The sequence below is a fragment of the Tauraco erythrolophus genome, chromosome 4 (assembly GCF_009769465.1).
Source record: "Tauraco erythrolophus isolate bTauEry1 chromosome 4, bTauEry1.pri, whole genome shotgun sequence".
Classification (NCBI taxonomy): Eukaryota; Metazoa; Chordata; class Aves; order Musophagiformes; family Musophagidae; genus Tauraco; species Tauraco erythrolophus.
In genome coordinates, this window is record NC_141468.1 from 60,102,566 (window position 1) to 60,121,983 (window position 19,418).

Genomic DNA, 19,418 nt, shown 5'->3' on the forward strand with positions numbered 1-19,418 from the left:
TAACCAGCCGAGGGGGGAAGAAAGAGTCGCTGGGTGCTGAGAAGCCCCGTGCCCAGCTCGGGGAGGGCACGGCCAGGTTAGGGCAGCAGCTCAGCCCTCGCCCAGCCGGGGACCGCACCGCCCTGGCGCTGCGGCGGCGAGAGCCCGAGTCCCCGCCCCGCGGGCGCCCGGTCCCTCCGCGGTGGCGCCGTCCCTTTAAGAGCCGGGCGGTTACGTCACCCTGTTCTGCTGCCGCCCCGCCCCCTCCGCGCGGCGCGGGGAGTGGGCGGGGCGTGCCGCGCCGTGCGCAGGCGCGGAGGGCCGGGGTGGGCCCGGCGTCGCCATGGGCTCCTGAGGCCCTCAGCGCCCCCGCGCCGGTGCCGGCGCCTGCCCGCCCGCGGGGCAGCGGGGCAGGGCCCGACCCCTCCCCTCCTCACCTCACCCCAACGGGCTGGGCCGAGCCGAGCTGAGCTGAGCCCCGCCCGCCTGTCCGCCGGGAGGTAAGACGTGGCGGGGGGAGTGTGGCCGCGGGGCAGGCCTGAGGGCCGCGCTGGCGGGGAGGGGGGCATGGGGGTACCCGGTGAGGCCCCCGCAAACTCACCCTGGTCGCCGCATCGCCCTGGTGTGGCCGCGACCTCCGCCCTGACCTCCCCCCCTCCTCCCGTTTCCCGGCGTGGCCGGCGCGATCTCCCTGGTGCAGCCCGCCCCCCAGCCTCATGCCCCTAGTGCCGGCCCTCAGCCCTCCTCCCCATTCCCCGGTGCAGCCCGCGCACATTCCACCGGTGTGCCCCCGCCCCAGTTCCCTCCATGCAGCCCCCGCCATTCCCTCTCCACGCACGCGGCCCCTGCAGCCTGCCCCCACCCCACACATTCCCCCCGCGTGGCCTCCACACCTACACACACACGCCCACCCCCACGCCCCCACACGGGCTCCCAGTGCTGACCGCCCTCCCCCGCCGCGATGGCAGCCCACACGGTCTGTCCCCCAGTATCTCCTTACTGCAGCCCACCCAGTCTCCCCATCCCCCCCCCCCCCCCCCCCCCGGTGCTGTCGTGCTGCTCGGTGGCCTGGAGTGTGTGTCGTCTTCTGCAAGGGTGTGCTTGTCCCTGGGCGGGCTGGGAGCACAGTGGACCCCAGCAGAGTGGTGGGCACCAGGCTTGTGTTTGCTGTGCCTCCTCTGGTTGAGACTGGATGGACTGACAGACAGCGTGTGCACTGATGTGGTAGGTGTGTGAGGAGGCTGGTGCTGTGCCTGTGTGCTCCTGTGTCGCAGGTGAGTTGTGATTGATCTTGTTCGGATGCTCACGGTGGATGGAAATTTCAGTGGCTCCGTGAGGGCTAATTCAGTCTTGGCAACTGCAGCCAAGTGTAGTGGAAGGAGGGCTGTGGAAGAACGTGTGCGTGACTGGGTTCTGGTGAATTGTGATCCAGGAAAGGGACTAGAGTGGTTTCAGGGACAGCTCTGTGAAAGCTGCCTGGAACATCACGAAGCTGTCAAGAGTGGGAGGAGGAGTAGGAGTGGGAAATATAGAGGAAATACTGAAGATGGCTCCTGCTTACAGAAAGTTTGAAACCGTTCTTGTCACATAAGGAGCTTGAACAGGAGTAATTATTGAAGACATAGACATGCTTCCCCAGAGAGAAGACTGTTTTACCTCTGTTGAAAAGAAAAATAGAAGGCATTGATCAATAATAGGGTGAAGGCTAACAGGATTAATAGAAACATCTATTTCCTATTCTGCAAGAAAAAGACAACAATCGATGAAAATGTAATAAAGCATACATCCCACTAACAAAGACTTGCCTTTTTTAACACAATAGTTAAGTATTCCATTGAACTTGTGTTGCTGGAAGTTACCCTGGAGTCTAAGAGCTTAGCAGCCTCCCTAAAAGGGACCAGAGACTTCTCTAGAAACTTTTATGTTACAGATTTTTGTGCTACTTTTGGAAAAAATAAACTCTCACACTTTTAGGATGTTGGCTACGTACTAAACAATAGGGCTTTAGGGAGAGCTTTTCTTATGGTGAAGGTATTCCACAAAAGCCTGCTTCAGGCTTTTTTTTTTTACCATTATCCCTGAGAAAATGGGCTTTGAATCTGCTCTGGTCTAGTGGAGCAGTTTTAAATCCTTAATACCATCATTGTTATGGTTGTGCTGTAAACCTTAAGTGGCACGTAGGCAGCAGGTGGCTACCTCCGCGTCTGGAGCAGAAGCGATCCGATCTTGCTGCAAAATGATTGGGAAGGCATTGCTACTGAAGGCAGCGTTTCTAACCAGTTTGATGGTGTGGGAAAGGTGTTTTTCTTTGTGTTCTGCTCAGGTCTCTACAACCCCTTCAGAGTGCTGAACGGGTCGAGTTTTGGAAACGTGGGGCAAGGAAAAGAACACCTCCCAGTCACTTGAGCGTCTTTTGTGCAAAAGATTTGTGCGTTTGTGTGTCTTCTTGCACACAGTGTATGCACGCATGCATTTTCGTGCATTTGTCTGTCTCCTTGGGACACATGGCAGTTAGAAGGGGAAGGTTCTCAGACACGCATAAGCTGGTCAAAAACAAAGTTCAGCGTGACAAGCTGGTTTGGCATAATGAAAGCATTCTGAGCTGGCTGGTTTATAGGAATTTGACAGAATCCAGCTAGAAATCTGCCTTGTTCTCTGTCAGCTTGTTTGCCTGTTAGCTGGTAGCAGGCTGGGAGATGAGCTTTTGCGGTTTGCAGTTGTGGGATTAGGGTTCTGTTCTTCTCATGGATAAAGAAAGGATGCGTTGTTGTTTTTTCCCCCAACTCGTAAATAAAATAACTTTTAAAAAACACCTTTCCCCCTCCCTAAAATCAGCAGTCCCTTTCTTTATCCAGTTCTACTGCTAAGTTAACTAAAGCATCTAATAATCATGTTTTGACTTAAGACAGCAACCTTTTAATTTCCATGTAATGGAACTTATCCTTCACCCTCCTCCCCTCCTGCTCTGAGTCTGTGTTTAATTGGCTTATGTTTGCAGCGATGGAGACGAGCTCTTGCCTGCTCCTTCTGGCAGAAGTGCTTGTTTCATTTTCCAGCAGCTCAAAGGATATCTTTGAGCTTTTGCAACAATGGCAGGTGGGAGCCCTGAATTCCTTGGGAGATGTTTATTTGGTCCAAGCTGCTTGAAGAGCCCAGCGTTGCATTGTTCAAAGTATTGAAGGTTGAGCTAAAATACAAAGTTGTGAATCAGACTTGTTGATTCTGAAGGGCCACTGCTGTGACTGGTTTCACAGGGTTTTCAGGCTAAAATTGAGAAAACAGGTTATAAAGCAGCGGTGGACATATGGGTGGGGCTGTCTGCAGAATCAAGAGAATAGTAGGGCCTGAGAGAGAAATGGCACTTAACCTTTGTACAGTAGAGCTTTCCTAGTACATGACTGCTGCTGGCTATCTGCATAACAAAGCTGCTGTGTGCTACTGAACAGCCAGGGCTGGGGCAGAAGCTTTTCTCTGTTTCAGAGCTTGTGATTGATTGCACTCGCTGAGGCCCTGGAAAACTGAGGTGTTGTAGAGAATAGCGTGTGTTTGGGTTTTGTGTGCTGGCTTGCCCATCTGTTCGCTTGAAGTGGTGTGTGTGCTGCGCGCGGTTCCTGCTTCTTCCCTAACTCTTTGGGGTTTGCTTTCTTGTGGTGGAAGAGCGGTTTCCTGCCAAGACATTACACCCTACCAGAATGCTTGGGACTCTGAAAGCGGTTTGACACTGCAATAAGATAGATTAAAACACTTAGCTAAAATAACTGTAAAATGTGATAGTGCTTGGCCTGGAAACACCATTTTGGAAAGGTTTTTGTTGGTTTGCTTGTTTTTTTCTTTTTCATTACGGGCTACTTTGAGAGCAAGCAACTGGATATGTTTTCAGAGCAGCAATCCCCCAGGAAGTTTGTGGAGGTGAAATTCTACCAGCTGGAGCAATGAGCTGCAGCCACCCTCAGGGAGTCTCACCTCAGAATCTTCCTCCTGTAGGAGAAGAGGAAGGGGACTGGAGTACTTGCTTATAGCCAGGTTCTCTCTACTCTTTAAAAATCAGCTCAATCTCCATGTGGTTTTTATTCATGATGGTGTAAGTAACATGTCTGGGAAGGCAACAAAGCAAACTATGTCCAGGGAAAATGCAGTATATAGGCAAGCTGCCCAGGAACCATGCTGTATCTGGGTGTGACTGGGTCTTTAGAGCCCCTGAGGGGCATAATTTACAGGAAATCTGAAAAGGGAAATAACTTACATGCTCTACCTGCAGCATTGAGTTTCCTTTAACCCATAGAATACCTGGATATTTGTCTCCCCACCCTCAAGTCTGTCTCTGGATTGAAAGGATGGGAATACTGCTATTATTATCTTACAGTTACAGTACTTGGGAGTCTGATGATACTGGAAGGATCAGCTACTTGAGGATGTTGTATAATGGAGAGTGACTAAGAGCATAGAGAGATGGTGTCACAGCCTCAGATTTTTTTGTGTCTATCCCAAAAGCGGTCCTGTCTGCCTGGGTATGTTGTACATCTGGCCCCTGGTTGCCTCTGTGGCAGAAAGGTAAAAAAAGGTGTCTCTGGTTCAGCAAATAAAATGACTGCGACATGTTACCTAGTGCAGCAGTGAGGCTTTGAGAAGGAGATGAGATGAAATAGCACCTTAAAAGCTGACCTTGCCGGCCCGTTGTTCCTTCCCTGGGCTGCGAAACATGACATTGATGCTGTTGGAGGCTGCTGAGCTGATCTCTTGGGAGCCTGCAGTTGCCTGATTGTCTCCTGCACAGATACAGCCCAGGCAGCAGTAGTGTAAGTTGCCCTGCCTCTGTCCAGGTTACTTAAAATGAACCTGGGCAAGCCAGTCACCTGAGGAGGCAGATTAGAAGAGAGCGAATTTCTCTCCATGGCTCATCACATCTTGTCTCCTTGTTGCCAGTTTTGCTAGGAAAGGGTGATTAGTGATGGGTGAAACTATTTGCAGCTAATTGTCCCATGGGAGCCAGGAGCAACCTCTCTCTTCCTCCACACTCTCCTGATTTTATTTTTTTTATAGCAGCCTTCCAGTACTTAAAGGGGGCCTACAGGAAAGCTGGAGAGGGACTTTTTACAAGGGCGTGTAGTGATAGGACAAGGGGCAATGGCTTTAAACTGAAAGAGGGCAGATTTAGATTAGATATAAGGAAGAAATTTTTCACTCAGAGGGTGGTGAGGCACTGGAACAGGTTGCCCAGAGAAGTTGTGGATGCCCCATCTCTGGAAGTGTTCAAGGCCAGGTTGGATGAGGCTTTGGGCAACCTGGTGTAGTGGAGGGTTTCCCTGCCCATGGCAGGGGGGTTGGAACTAGATGATCTTTGAGGACCCTTCCAACTCTAACCATTCTATGATTCTATGATTTTCAGACTTTCGTTCCCCTGTCCCAATGGCTTTGTGATGGCATTGATTTTACAGCAGAGTTTTAAGCTGGAAGTTATTCATATAAATTCTCATTTAGGCAACTTCATCCAACTGGGTAATTTAGTCTTACTGTGTCTGGAGAAATTGAGTTGAAGTTTTGTCTTTTTTGAAGCACACACCCTCTCAGGTGGATGCTTGGTGTGCCCTTTTCTGTATAGAGAAAAGGCATTGCTGTTGCTGAATTCTGGGATGTAGAGGAGGGGCTTCAGAATCGCTTCAGATTGTGTTTTAGTAGCTGTTGGCACCTGTCAGCTTCTAATAGTATTGGTGACTTCTCTGCAAACCTCTGTGGTCAGCTTTGGTGCTGAGTCAGGGGAGGCTGAGCAGGTTCTCGCCACTCGTGTGGTGTAAACAGCCTTCGGAAGAGGACGCTGGGCAAGATTTTCCCTTCTGATGCTGTCTCTGCTTACTGTGCTTTAGCCAGCAAGAGTGAGAACGGTTTCTTCCTCCAGGCATGGTGCTCTGCCTGTGAGCTTCCAGAGGTAACTTTTTTGTAAGGGAAGTGGTACGTCTGGGTTTATTCTTTAACGAGCAAAGCCATAATGCTGATGTATCTATGGTTTAGCGTTTTTGTGTGGGGAGGAACTCTCTTCTCCCAGGAGTCCAGGAACACAAAGCTCCTAAGTCTGCTTTAGGGAAGTCTGCATCTGTTCATCTTTGTTTTTCTTGATGGGAGTAACAGAGCAGGAGAAAAGTGCGTGGACGCAATATTGAACAGGAGCAATGAAATGAGGAGTTGGTGATTTTTGGGAATTAACAAGAGGATGTATGTGCCTTATGTCCAGAATTATTTTTTTTTTTTTTAAAGCAACAACCCACAAACAAAAACAAGTAACAGAAAGGCTCCATAGTGAGTTGCTTTGGGTGCTTTGTTGAGAATCACTAGAATCACTTTTTTTACTTCCACACTGCTCATCACTGTTATATATTTGCATTACAGAATCATAGCTGGGGAGATCAGAAGCGCTTTCTCCCTCATATGCATTGCTGCACAGTTGCCGAGGCTTGTGATAAGACGTCTGGCTTCTTCCGGCACATTGACTTGCTAAATTTTAAGTATGGACCTGATCTGATGGATTCTGTATGTTATATTCTGTGTGGAAAGATATGCTTCGATATATAAAACGAACAAACCAACTCCCTTCATGTGTGACTGCCACAAGTTCAGTGGCTTTCGATCCTGCTGTAGAGTCTGACTTCTGACGCGGCTTGGAGTAACTGTATGCCTTGTCGCAACTTTAAAACTTCTGTCTCCTCTGTCCTTGAAGGCGCTTGAAGATGGGTTAGGAATGCAAGTTGTTGGTGGAGTAAGTTCTGATTTGACTCTCTTCTTGAGAATTCGGAAAATGAAATGCAAACTTCCTCTGTCATGCTGGACATAAGTGTTTACAACACATCCTTTTTCTTGTTGTCTCTTTCCTCTCTGCCAGTCGCAGAATATCTTTGTAGTCTTTCTGTGTTTCTCTCCTGGGAGCAGAGGGCTTGACTGCTTCGAGTGGAGTGGGGCTGCTGGGAATATGGAAAAAGGATGCAGCACATGGCTCAAGTGTGTTTGATCTTGCTCTTGAAGGAGAGGTTGTAAGGTTAGAGAACATCCCTTCTCCTCTCACTCCCCCTTTCTCTCTTTTTCTTGTCTCCTTCCAAAAAAGGGACTGGATGTTGACCTATCACAATGTGGGTCAGTCCACAAAAAAAACAAGAGGAGGAGGAGGATGGGAGGAGGAGGGCTGTGTGAGTACAGCGAGACAACAGAAATTAATAGAGCAGAAAAAAACTCTGGAAAGAGGAGTGCACGGCTCAGGATAAAAGGGTTTTATTGTTGATTCTGAGTTTTTAAATGGGTGCATGGAGAGGGGAAGCTGCTCTCTCTTCGAATGACTCTGTGTGGGTTAGCAAAATGGGTGGGGGCTTTGTGAGCTGGAAGTGGAGAAGATTTTTTTGTGGTACTTTAAGAGTTTAATTTCCTTAAAACGAGAAAAGAAGTTGCATGGCCTTGTTGAAGGTTAAATTGTTTGTGTCTACGGTATGCTCTTATGTATAGCTACGTGTTGGATCATCGCTTGAATATGGCTTAGTGGGTGTGTACCTTGCCCTGCGGTTTGGTCCCCCTGGGTGCCTGACTCCTCTACCTTCTGCGTCCGAGGCTAATGGTCTTCCTGCTCCTCTGGTGCTGGTGCTACTGGTTTTATATCCCAGTGATACTTTTCTCTATTTCGCTGACTGTACTGACAGCTGTTTTGAAAATTGTGACCAGGCAAAATCTCTTCAGCGTTCAGACTGCTTGCACCTCTGTTGAATCAGCGTTGCGAAGAGCTGCGTTGGGATCCGAATTTGTTGCGCAGAGAGAAGTTGTGCATTCAGCTGATGAGAAGCGCAGTAACTGCAGATTAAGTCACGGCACGCTTTTGTAAACCTCATCGAATGCCGGTCTTGTAGCTGAGTGCAGTATTGCTCACGTGTGCGTAGAGTAACGTACGGGTGCATGTGTGTGAAGTGCGTGCTGTGGGGTGACTTTCACTGACTTGAGATTAAGAAAGCTTTGCCCAGCATAGATAGTAAAATGTAAATGAGTTGCACTACTAAAAACTGCATGCCAGGTCACACACTTAACTCACTGTTTCGGGAATGCTACTGGAGAGCTTAAAAATGCACTGTTGGGACCTTTTAATGTCTTGTAGCTAACTAAACTAGATGCCACCCCAGAGAGCAAAGGCAATTTAAGAAGTAATAAATTTAAAAGCATTTGATTTTCTTTTATTGCTATCACTGATTTGAGCTGCTCCAGTGACTCTGTCACTGTATGGTGTTACGTTGTTTTGTCCTGACTCTCTTCCTCCTCCTTTTCCTACTTTATGCCAGATAAACTGGTGATGGCATGCCTTTTGGGGTTGAAAAGACCTTACATCAGTTACGAATTTGCAATATATACCTAGCACAATGGAAAGAGCTGATCCCAGTTGGTAATTCTAGGCATTCATATCGTTATAATAGTCTGAAATAAACCTTAAACCATTTCGTTGTGTGTTCTTGAACTCCTTATGAGTCTGGGAGACGTTCTGAAATCATGAAGCTTCTGCTTTGACTAATGTAAAGCTCTAATTTATGTTCTAATAGATGCAGAAAATTCAGACTTTAAATCACCTACCACGTGGACTTCTGCATTGGTCTTTTTGGGTCTAGAATAAGGATAATTTAATGGAGAAATTCATGGAGCAATAAAAAGTTAAGATACCACAAAACCATTTTTCACTCCCCTCTTAACAGAGGCAAAGTTCAGCATGGTGGATATTTGAAACTACAATAAGCGTGGAGTAGGTTTTAAGGAGGAGCAATTTCTTGCCTCGTAGCTTTCCAGGAGAACCTTGCAGCCAGGTCATGCATGTTTTGTTGAATCTCATCTTGTACAGCAGAAGGAGGCTTAGCTGTTAAGACTCTTTCATGGGATAACTTTGTGTATTATTCTTTGCGCTCTCAGCAGTTTAGAAATGAAATACTTTTAGCCTCAGAGGAGATGATCTATTTTAAAAACGCAGATTGTGTTTGCAGATGGCAGAGAACGGCTTCAGAGTCACGTCGTTTGGGATTCTTTTCCTACCGACATCAAGGCAAAGGGAGCTTGCTGTCGCCAGCAGCACAGCGGAGAGAGAGGGTCTTGCTCAGAGCAGGCAGCCCACTCTTTTTCTATACTCCGTGGTTGAATACGTGTCCAGAAATACCCCTAGGAACTCAAGGACCAAGCTTGAACATTTCTTCCCTCCTCTTACACTGCTTTTGTTGCATCAGAAATTGAGTTTATATATTTGTTTGTTTATGTAGAAATAACTTCTCCTCGATGGTAACATTTTCCATGCCTTTACACAAGCCAAAAATGAAGTTTTTTGTTTTCACTTGTGCCACATCCCTTCTGTTTACTGTTCTGAGTTTATTTTCGGTGCAAGAAGCTGCCATGTTAATGTTAGAGACAGAAGGCCTCTGTTTCCAAAAGATACAGGAATGGCAATCTGCTCCTGGTTGAGAATTACTGCATTGCTTGTTTTTCTGTGGATGCAGGCCCTGTGGACACATCCCCGCTAGCTTTACACCAGTATGGTGTCTCTAACAAAACTGGTCCCATGCAGGTTGGAGCTCCTTCCCTATCAAGAATCTCAGTAACTGTTTTGCATCTCTAGGTTTTTATCAGAATGGTTATCTTGATATAAATAGCACATGCTTTGCTTTATTTTCTTTTCTCCTCGCTGCATTGAGAGCAGACCCTAATACTCCTAAAGTGCTTTCGGAAGACCTGTTAGATATGTTTAAGCGGGTACTAGGTTGGTGCTTCAGCTAATGCCCTAGCAGTACAAGGTCTGGTCTTGCTCTAATGTGTGTAACTCGTAATGGCATCTAGGCAGGAACACGTAACGGCTTCTTAGGGATGGGGGTGTCATCTCTGCTTTCCATGCTCAGGGTGGTTTGGTGTAGACCTTGTGCAGACCTAAACTCTGCCCAAAGCTCATGTAGCCCTCACACAGGAATTGTACCAACTAATCCAAGTTTCCTGCGACCTTCCTGAAATGCGCCAAAGCCTGTATCCAAAAGCCTTGTGTGTTTACCCACATGTACTTTTTTGTATGCATCTTTCCAGTTTTCAAAGTTTGATGCTTTTCCTGGCTATCTGCTCTCCTGGTCCTGTTTAGGACATGCTATATTGTAGGTTACCTCCGGGGGGAGAAAGGTAGTCAGTTGGAGATGGAGAAAGCTTCAAGAGTGAAATTTAGAAGTGTTGAAATGTTTTCCTTTGATATATTTAGGAGAGCCCTCCAGAGAGGGAGAATAAGTATGCAAGTAACTTTACTCTTCCTTGAAATCGAAGCAATGAGATGGAGGTTAAAGAGATGGGCAGAGAAAACAGGATATGGCAAAAGGTTAAGGAACTCTTCAAAATTTATTATGTGTTAGATTAGTGTGGTTTGTATTGCATTGGTAATTTAGGTTTCTAAATGCCCCTAATTTGCAATATGGTAACATCAAGTGCTTTCCTCATGGTTTGGTACCTCACAGTGCTGGGAACTGTATGGGCAGAGAACAAAAAGATCGTTGTCCCAAGGAGCTTGTAACGCACAAGAAACAACAGAGGAATGTGGCCAGGTGGGAGGAGTACACAGAAAAGAGATCATAGCCAGGAGCCTGACTCTTGTCAGGTGGTTGCACAGCTGGAGCAGCAAAGTGGGAGAATGGAGAAAATCGAGGTGAATAAGAAATAGCTTTGTGGCTGTTGGAAAGGTCTTTTTTCCATGGGCACGAGAGGAATCGGGAAGGTTTTTGTTGTGGCACTGACATGGGCTGGGATGGAGGCAGGTGTCCAAGAAACAAGTACGCAAATGCATTTTCTGTGTAAGGTAAGAGGGAAGCTGCTTACACCAAGGCGCTCCATCTGTGGCTCGTCAAGGCAGTGTGTTCGCTGTGATGTGCTCCCAGGCACCGCCGTTGCTGGAAGCCTGTTCTAATGATGTGCTGGGCTTGTGTCTCATTGCATGGTGGGCAAGAGGCTCCTTGGCAATGTGTCCTGTTAAGAGAGTTGCCGTAGCCTGCCCTCATGACGCTCTTTGAACAAGGCAAAAGAGGAGCTAGCAGACTCTGAGATGGTGGTAGTGAATGAGCTGAAATCTACTCACCTGCTTAAGGCTCCAATCATCTGTACTGTTATCTATTTCTTAAATATAGTCCAGAATTGCTCTTACAGCTTTATATTCCTGCATACAGTAGTCCTTCATAATAGCTTTATGCACTGCTTATACCTGCCATGGTAGCAATGGTGTATGGGACTTTAGGAGATTAGAAGGGATAATTTGGAAGATATATGTAAATTTTGCAGATTTGGGAGTACAGTGTGCCTTCGTGTTTCGCTAGCAAGGATAATGAACTGCAAGCTGATGCTCGCAACCAATAAAGCAATTTTATTGCAACCAATAAAAAGTATCAACGGATTAAAAAGTTGTCCTCAGGGGCAAGCCTGAGAAACAGGATGTTACTCATGGTTGAGGTGGTTTGAGGTAGAAGAAGTGGAGCCCTGGTTAAGAAAGTTTGTATATTTTCTTTCAGAACACAGCCCTGGGAGGAGTTACTAGTTTCAATGACTGTGTGAATTAAAGGGGATTAGGCAAAGAATGATGCAAAATCATGTAATTAATGACAGTTGATGTATAATCACAAGGGGGCAGTGTTAATGTTACATATACAACTTGAACTTGTAAGTGTCCTTGCTTCTGAATACAAAACCCTTGTCATGTTGAAGTGCTTGTTGATCGCTTTTTGCTGTTTCAGCTTCTTTTAAAACGAGTGCAGAGAAGCCGAGGAATTCCCTTTCGGATCTTCGGTTCTGCTGACATTACTGGCGCTGCGTTTGGGTCTGTGCTGTCAGTGTGGTTTGATTAGCTGGAGCATGGAGCTCCAGATCCTGTCCCTCCTGCCACTGGTGGTCTGCAGTAGAGATCCTCTCCCCCGTGAACTTTAGGAAGGGCTTAGCAGCTTCCTCTCTTGCATAGCTCCCAAAGTGCACTGGGATGTGCAGGATCGCAGCTGGCTGGACTTTATTTAGAGCTAGGTTAACTACAGGTGCATCTGCTCTGATTTCTTTGTAGATGTGCCCTTTGTGAGCTTAGTGGAAGCAATCTCAGCACTGTGAGCATTGAGTTGCTTTAGGAGTTACTTGAGTAGAAATCCTTTTCTTCTCAAAGCAATAAAAACCTTGCTACCTTGTGACATCTCCATCCAGCCTTCATCTTTCCAGAATTTTAGATATAGTATAGATAATGTAATGTGTGTATGTGTATGCTTTGAAACACAAAACTTAACAGTTATATTTCCTGTAGTGATCAGGACTGGAAAGGAATTACCCTTCAATATGTGCAGTTATGGAAAGCTGTAACTCAGAGCAGGGATGTTTTGGGAAAAGAGCAACTAGAAAGAACAAAGGAAAGCCAAGTTTCATTGTTATTTTGTAAATTAAACCAGAACAGTTTTGCAGCTCCTTCTGTAGTAAGATAATATCTGCTTAAACAAATCTGGACATTTCCCAGGATTTGCATTTGTTCTCCCTGTGGAAGAAAGTAGCAATGAGATGGAATGCGGTGATAAGGAGGTGTGGTTTGGAAAAGCGTGTGCTGAAGGGGCCATTTGCACACCTTAGTGCGTGTGTGGAAATGATTTGCTCTTGGCCCTCTGCTTCTACTGGGTGCCTGTTCCCCGATTTGTGCTGTGGACTCAGGTGAAGCAAGGCTGGGGCAGTTCATCTCCAGGTGAATGTTCTCTTTCGTGTTCTGCTGTGACCTGTCAGTAAATGACAGATGTGCCCTTCCCTGCTGCAGCTGTAAACTGTGGCGATGGATTGTTGGCCCTCCTAAACCCCTTTCCATCTGCTGATCTTAAAGGCCTGCGTAAGAGCTACGTCTTGTGCTTTTACAGAAAGGGTATCCCGAAAACTATTAGGACATTGTCAGAAGGAGGTAATGTTATGCTGTTTCCCTTGGTAACAATGTCTTTACTGCAGCTGCATCAGAAGAAGCTCTTCCAGTGGCTAGAACCCATGGCTGCCTGCTTGTGATCTCGTTTTAAGTGGATTATCTTCCTCCAGTCCAGAGGTCGCGTTAGAGCCTCCTTACAACCAAATTGAAAATAACAGCTGCTTTAGATCTTAGACCTTCAAGAATTTGTTTCATTGAAAGAAAATAGCTTTTCATCCGGAAAACAACCGAGGGTCATACTGCTTTGAAATCTTGCATATCCTTGTGTTCTGGGTGTGTTTTCATGGGTCAACTGGTTTTTAAAAACCAATCAGGTTAAACTCACATAATGTGGAAAACAATGCTAAGTTAGTAGAATTAACGACAGTCTGGCTAAGTGTACCATGCTGTACGATGTTTGGTAAAAGCATCACTTTCATGCACCTCTTTCTGGTGAGGAGAGTTTTCAGTGTGTATCCTTCAAATGAAGATGCTTTGGGCTGAGTGTCGTTTTCCAAATGGCAGTAGGGGGGTGAGGATTGCTCACTGGAGGAATAAGGATTCTCTTCTTCCGCCCTTGCTGCGCAGTGACACTTTGTGGTGCGTGTTCTTGTTACCTGCTGCTGCTTGTTCTGCTGCCTTCCAGATAAAACTCTAAGATGAAGACTCTGGCTTTTCAGGACACAGCAGAATAGCCAGTGCTTTCAAGGAAAGTAGAGCTGTTAACTTAAGTGTGCCTATTATCTTCCAATATGGATGATTCAGATACTTCCTTCGGATCTCAGGTGGATGCTGTATTCATCTTGTTCTTAAATATTTTTATTGCAGAAGGGTGGTGACAATGGCAGTGTTTCATGACCTCTGGGATGGCAGTGGCAGTGTTTCATGACCTCTGGGAGGCTGTGTTGTGAGTGGTAGAGAGGTTCCTGAGTACCACATGATTTGTTGTATCACAAAGGGTGGCAATGGCAGACATATCCAGGTCCTGTTCGTAAAGCATGTGAGCAGCCTGGTGAAAGGCATGTGAGAGATGCAGAGTACTGTTACTGTTATGCTTCTGAGTCCTTTCAGCTGGGTTCAGTTGCTTTTTGGTTCTCTTCCTTGACAGGTCTTGGCTCGTGGGTGACTCTCTAGCAATCCCAACTGGAACCTCACACCAAAAGGCACCATGATAGTGATGACTGATGTCACTGCAGCCCCCAGATTGGGGTCAACTGCCACCACTCCAGCTGTGGCTCCCAACTTCTCCTGGATGCCAGAGGATGGCAGCCCCACGGCTGTGGAGCAGCCAATATTCCTCATGACCACTGCTGCTCAGGCCATCTCAGGTTTCTTTGTATGGACAGCTTTGCTCATCACCTGCCATCAGGTAAAACCCTGTCACTTGTACTTCTCATCTTTTTCTTTTCGCCACGTGGAGGAACATGCGTGATACCCTTGCATATTTCTGCCAGATACAGCTGTGTGATGGGGTTTTGCAGACTCTGGAGTGTTACCACGGCCTCTTCTTTGGGGTCTAATATATTATCTGTGCAGATCAAGGTGGCGACTTTTATACAAAGGCCTTTTTCTGCCCAGGTTCAGACTGTTTCCGTAGTGTGAATGGGGAGGAAGAAGACTCTTTAAAACTAGCAGGTGTAAAACATTTGACCATCTCTCGAGCGTTTGCAGAAAGGTGCGTTATCTCAAGCCATCCTTTCCCAGGTCTTGTAGCTGAATCTAGCCATTTTGTTATTGTGTCAGCTGTTAGCTAAATGATCGTGGTCATCTGTTGTTTGACATACCTCCTTTGATCTCTTGTGCCAGTGGATTCCACAGGCTGAACTCCACTGCGGAAAGGAGTAGCAGGAAATGTTTTATTTTAATTTTTCTCCCCTCCCCTTTTTCTAGGGCAGGTGTCCTGGGAGCCAGAAGAAATCAAACCCTGCATCCTGTTCTGTACCTCTCTTTCATGCGGTTGTCATGTGAACTGGAAAACACAGTGGGGAAACTCAAGCCCTGTTATTTATCAACCTGTGTTTTGTACCTGTTGGTCTGTAGATTCCAGAGTGATGACTAGCATCTAGAAAACTACAGCCTATTGATGGAGTACAGGGGATAGCGAAGTTCAAAAATGGGTTAGTCACTGATGAATAACACCTGCAGTTTTACCAGCTTGGGTAACAATTACAAGTGTTGTGGATCCTCCTGTTTCAGAGCACAAATTGATTGCCTACTGAGGGTAGGAAGAAATATTTCTGCTGCAGTATAGCATTGCACAGTTAGGCATTAATGCCCTTCTCCGAAGAAACCAACGAGGTCGGTGCCAGAGAGACCCTGTTGATTGAAACGCGCTGTTGTCCTGTTACAACAAGGCAGCAGTTCCTGTGCTCTCGTAGGCACATGGATCGCAGGGCTCCTGTGACATCCCAAGGGCAAAGCTTGGAGTCATCTGAACTCCAGTGTCAGCTGTCCCTGTGCTGGGTGAGGTGTGTCACTGGGATTGTCACGAGGAAAAAATATCCCTAAGGTTTGTTAGTTTATTTTCAAACTTTTCTCCTCAGGAAGTGAAGCTTTGTGAGCTCTTCCTGGGATAAGGAGAGGAAACAGAAGTATTTTGAGCCCTTCAGTTGATTTTGACCAGATCTGGCCAAGAGGCAGGGAGAGATGAGCAACAGACAGCTGGGGAGAGACAACTCCTCTCCCTTATGACAGAAAAGTGAGAGCATCAATGTGTGCTGCGTTAGACCTTGGAGAATCCCCACAGCACCCTCAAATGCAGGGTGAAGCTTCAGATAAGTGCTTGTGCCTCCCTCTTCAGGCAGCAAAATTGGTCAGTTGTGAGGCACATATGTAATAAACTAGCTGTTATTAGTCCCAGCAGTTGGGGCAGCAGCTTGATGAGGGTTGCCGTACGGAGGCCTTGCCCCTGGAGGACGTGCCCTCTGCTTATTCCGTGGCCAATAGAGCATACCTGTAACTCATGCTGAAGCTCTGGCTGCGTTATTAGGCCATTACAGGAGTGGTGCTCATCTTCAGGGTATGCTTGTGGTCAATACCTTTCCCAGGAGGTGGGTATTTAGTGAAAAAGCATTTTAGGTGTGGGATTTAACGATGGCTAGCAAACAGTGAGTGGTGGGAGTGGGTAGGGTGGGGACATTGCAGTCCCCTCAGCCAGTGACTTAGGGGGATTGGCATGTATGCAGTCAGACAAAACAACCAGGGTGGCTGTGTGATTCCTTCAAGCATGGTGCATGAGCTTGGTACTCACTTGACGGCTGATGCTTCGTGGCTGCGCTGCCACCAATGCGCAGAATGGCACTTTTTGAGCAGACGAGCTGTGGCTTATCAGCTCTTGGCAGTGCTGTAAAGGGTTCTCATAGGTTGTTTCAGGTGAAAATCTTGAAAGCATCCAGAACTGCTGAGAGCGAGAGTGTTTACAATGAGCATGTGCTTAAGTGCACGCTCCTTTCCTCTTCAGAAAAAAGCAGCCTGCAGTGTTGCGAATCTTAGGTACTTAGAATAACAGCAGTATAGGACTGATAATTAGAAAAAAAGGTACGAACAGAAGAATATGGGCATGGTGGTGATGATAATAACGGTAAATTAATTACCTATGAGAAACTAGATTAGAAAGGCCTCCACTTCCTTTTCCTCCTCCGTCCCACTCTCTGCAAACTAAGGGATGCTATATCAATGCCATATGATAACAGTGATTTTTTTTTTTTTTTTATGGTCATCATCTTGAGGCTGCTGGAGGAAATCAAGAGATGATTTACTGAGTTTGTTTTTCCTGGCCCAGTTGACTTTCTATTTCCGCTTTCTTCTATCTGTTCCATATACTGCTAATCCTGGTCTCCCCTCTCCGTCTTCTCAGATCTACATGCATCTTCGCTGCTATAGCTGCCCAAATGAACAGCGCTACATCGTTCGGATCCTCTTCATTGTGCCCATTTATGCCTTTGACTCATGGCTCAGTCTCCTGTTCTTCACCAACGACCAGTACTATGTTTACTTTGGCACAGTGCGGGACTGCTATGAAGGTAAGGAGGGATCAGACAGAAAACAGGGGAGGTGAGAAGTCTCTGCCCTGAGAGAACTTTTGCTTCTGGTTGGGAACATGGAGAAAGCATCACTGTCACCTACTGAGAAGAAGTTTTATGTTGTGCCTCACTGGATGACTGTGGCTTGCTCAGTGACTGAAAATCATAGAATCATAGGATGGTTTGGGTCAGGAGGGACCTTTGAAGATCATCTAGTGCAATGCCCCTGCCATAGACTGGGGCATCTCTCACTAGATCAGGTTGCTCAAAGCCCTGTCCAACCTGACCTTCTCACTCACTGGCCTCTGACCATGACAAGATGTGTTTGAGCCTTCCCTCCAATGTTCTGTAGAGGCAAAGTTTCTGATTTTATTGGGTCCTTTGCTTCAGGAAGGCATAAAGCCAAAAATCTGATTCTAGCTGGATGTTTAAAGCGAAGTATTGGTTAACTCCCAGTTCTTGGAACAGTGCTTACTTAGCAGCCTGTCGCTTTACTTTGTCCTGTTTTTCTGGTGCGTTTTATTAGTGACGTATTCTTCTGGTCCCATCCTGTGGCCACTTGTGTGATCGTGCAGGGTAGCGCAGCACCACATGCTGGTGTTGGTGAGGTGTAAAGTGCTTTGGAGTCCAGCAGGAGACAGGGTGCCATGTTCAGGATGAGTTACTGATTGCTTCATTTTCAGTTACCAACTGCAGGTGATACCACTAACGTTGTATGTGAGGGAAACAATTACTCTCCAATAAATGTTGTAACTTCTCTCCTGGTCTCATCCAGAAAGCAGCCTTCTGCCCATCCAGCAGGAGAAGCTGCGCTCTAGCAGTGTATTTTTGAGGACAGTTTATTGCTGTACCCTCATTAAATCATAACTCGCTGGTGCAGTTGTTTTGGTAAGATCTGCATTGCAGAGAGGTGCCCCTGGCCATGTGAACAAGTTAATCAGCTGAAGGGGGACCAGCAGGCCCTCCTTCACATCCATGACAATGCTCTGAGATGCAGCAGCAGATGGCAAATGCGTGCACGTGATTCAGAAGGCATCTTTGTTTGGCCCTGTTTTTTTTTCTTCCCTCCCTTCCCGCCCTGCATTCGTGTGGAGGTCTAGCAGGAAGCCTGCTGCTCTCCGAAACTCCTCTCCTAGCAACAGCCAGTATCCCTCTGCCTCGCTTGCTCGGGGAGTTTGCAAACATCCAAGCATCTGCTGAGGGAGCAGCCCATGCTCTGGAGTTCACCTCAGCACACTGGGCTGTGTGAAAAGACTACAGGTGGAGGTGAAAGTGCCTTCGGTCAGCAGGTTCTCTCCCTCACTTTTTCTGGGGATCACTTTAAACCAGCCTTTTTGTTCTCTGCCTTCCCTTGCAATCCGCCTTGTAATTTCATTTTTGGGAAGTTATTAGGTTGCAAAACGGGGGGAGGTCTGTTGGGGAACAGGAGGAGAAGACCCTGTTAATAAATGTTGAAATCTGCCTTAGGCCATTTATGGGCTGTGTTTCATAGCGTGTGTTCTGATGAGCATGTTTTGGTGTTGCTCTTTCATGTGACTCTGCTTCTCTACAAACTTGGGTGTCAGTAACACTGACACAAGTAGATTTTTTTGTTATGTTGATGTCATGAGCACCATCCGATGAACATGGATCAGGAATGGGAGAAGTTGTTAATCAGTTCTTTTGCTGATGTGTTGAGCTTTGATAGTTAGCACTCATTTCTTTTGGGGATAGAGGGGCAGATATTTCCCCTTCTCTCTCTCTTTTTTTTTTTTGTTGTTGTTTTGTTTTCTTCCTCTGGTGTCATCTCTTCCCTAGTGCTTGTGGAATGGGCAGCTGGTATTGTAATGACCACATAAGAGGACAGGGGTCACTGGAGGACAATAGGAAAAGTTCAGCCTCTCTGCGTGCTGGGAGCTGCCAGCTAAGTTGAAGGAAAATTGCAGGCAAAAGGGGTTACCACAGTTATTTAAATAAGTTTTTCATGGTTGATGTTTTCCTCCTAATTAAGGCTTTTGCAAAATCATTGCTACGTGAGCATACTTAACTTTATTCAGTAACAAGGATTACAGATGGAATAACAATATCCCAATTACATACATAGAAGCAGGTATACCACTGGCTTTTATGTGCTGTAGCGTTCTTGCCAGCTAGGCACGTCTACAAGTCCTAAATATAATGTTTTGAGACTATGAGCATTTTGGGGAGTGTTGAGTACCTCTTTTCCAGGGCATAGTTTGGATGCTTGTGGAAGAATTACAGTTGGCGTTTGTGTCTGACTTTGGAAGCTCATCCATGTGGGAAAATTGACCTTAGGTCTAATAGCTGGCTGCTCGGTGAGGTCAGCTTCTCAGCGTTGTACATTATTAGGCTTTTGTTCATATTTCAAAGTTCCTCGAGACTTCTGTTTCCATCTCAAGTTATTTTCTCTTTATATTGTGTCAGTGCTGGAGGCCAAATCATGATTTGGGTGTTGGCATTCCAGGGAATGTCCAGCTATAAACTCTCATAGAAAA

At 46.6% G+C, this 19,418-nt stretch overlaps 1 protein-coding gene across 2 annotated transcripts in view; it reads left to right on the forward strand.

Moving 5' to 3' along the window:
* Positions 1-402: 402 nt before the first annotated feature.
* Positions 403-19,418, forward strand: part of TMEM184B (transmembrane protein 184B) — a 28,629-nt gene continuing 9,613 nt past the window's right edge. For both annotated transcript variants that reach the window (XM_086611074.1, XM_086611073.1), the window contains exons 1-3: positions 403-479; positions 14,010-14,270; positions 16,758-16,923. In XM_086611074.1, the coding sequence (XP_086467200.1) occupies positions 14,070-14,270; positions 16,758-16,923 (367 nt within the window). In that variant the 5' untranslated portion in view covers positions 403-479; positions 14,010-14,069. The remainder of the gene's footprint in view (positions 480-14,009; positions 14,271-16,757; positions 16,924-19,418) is intronic.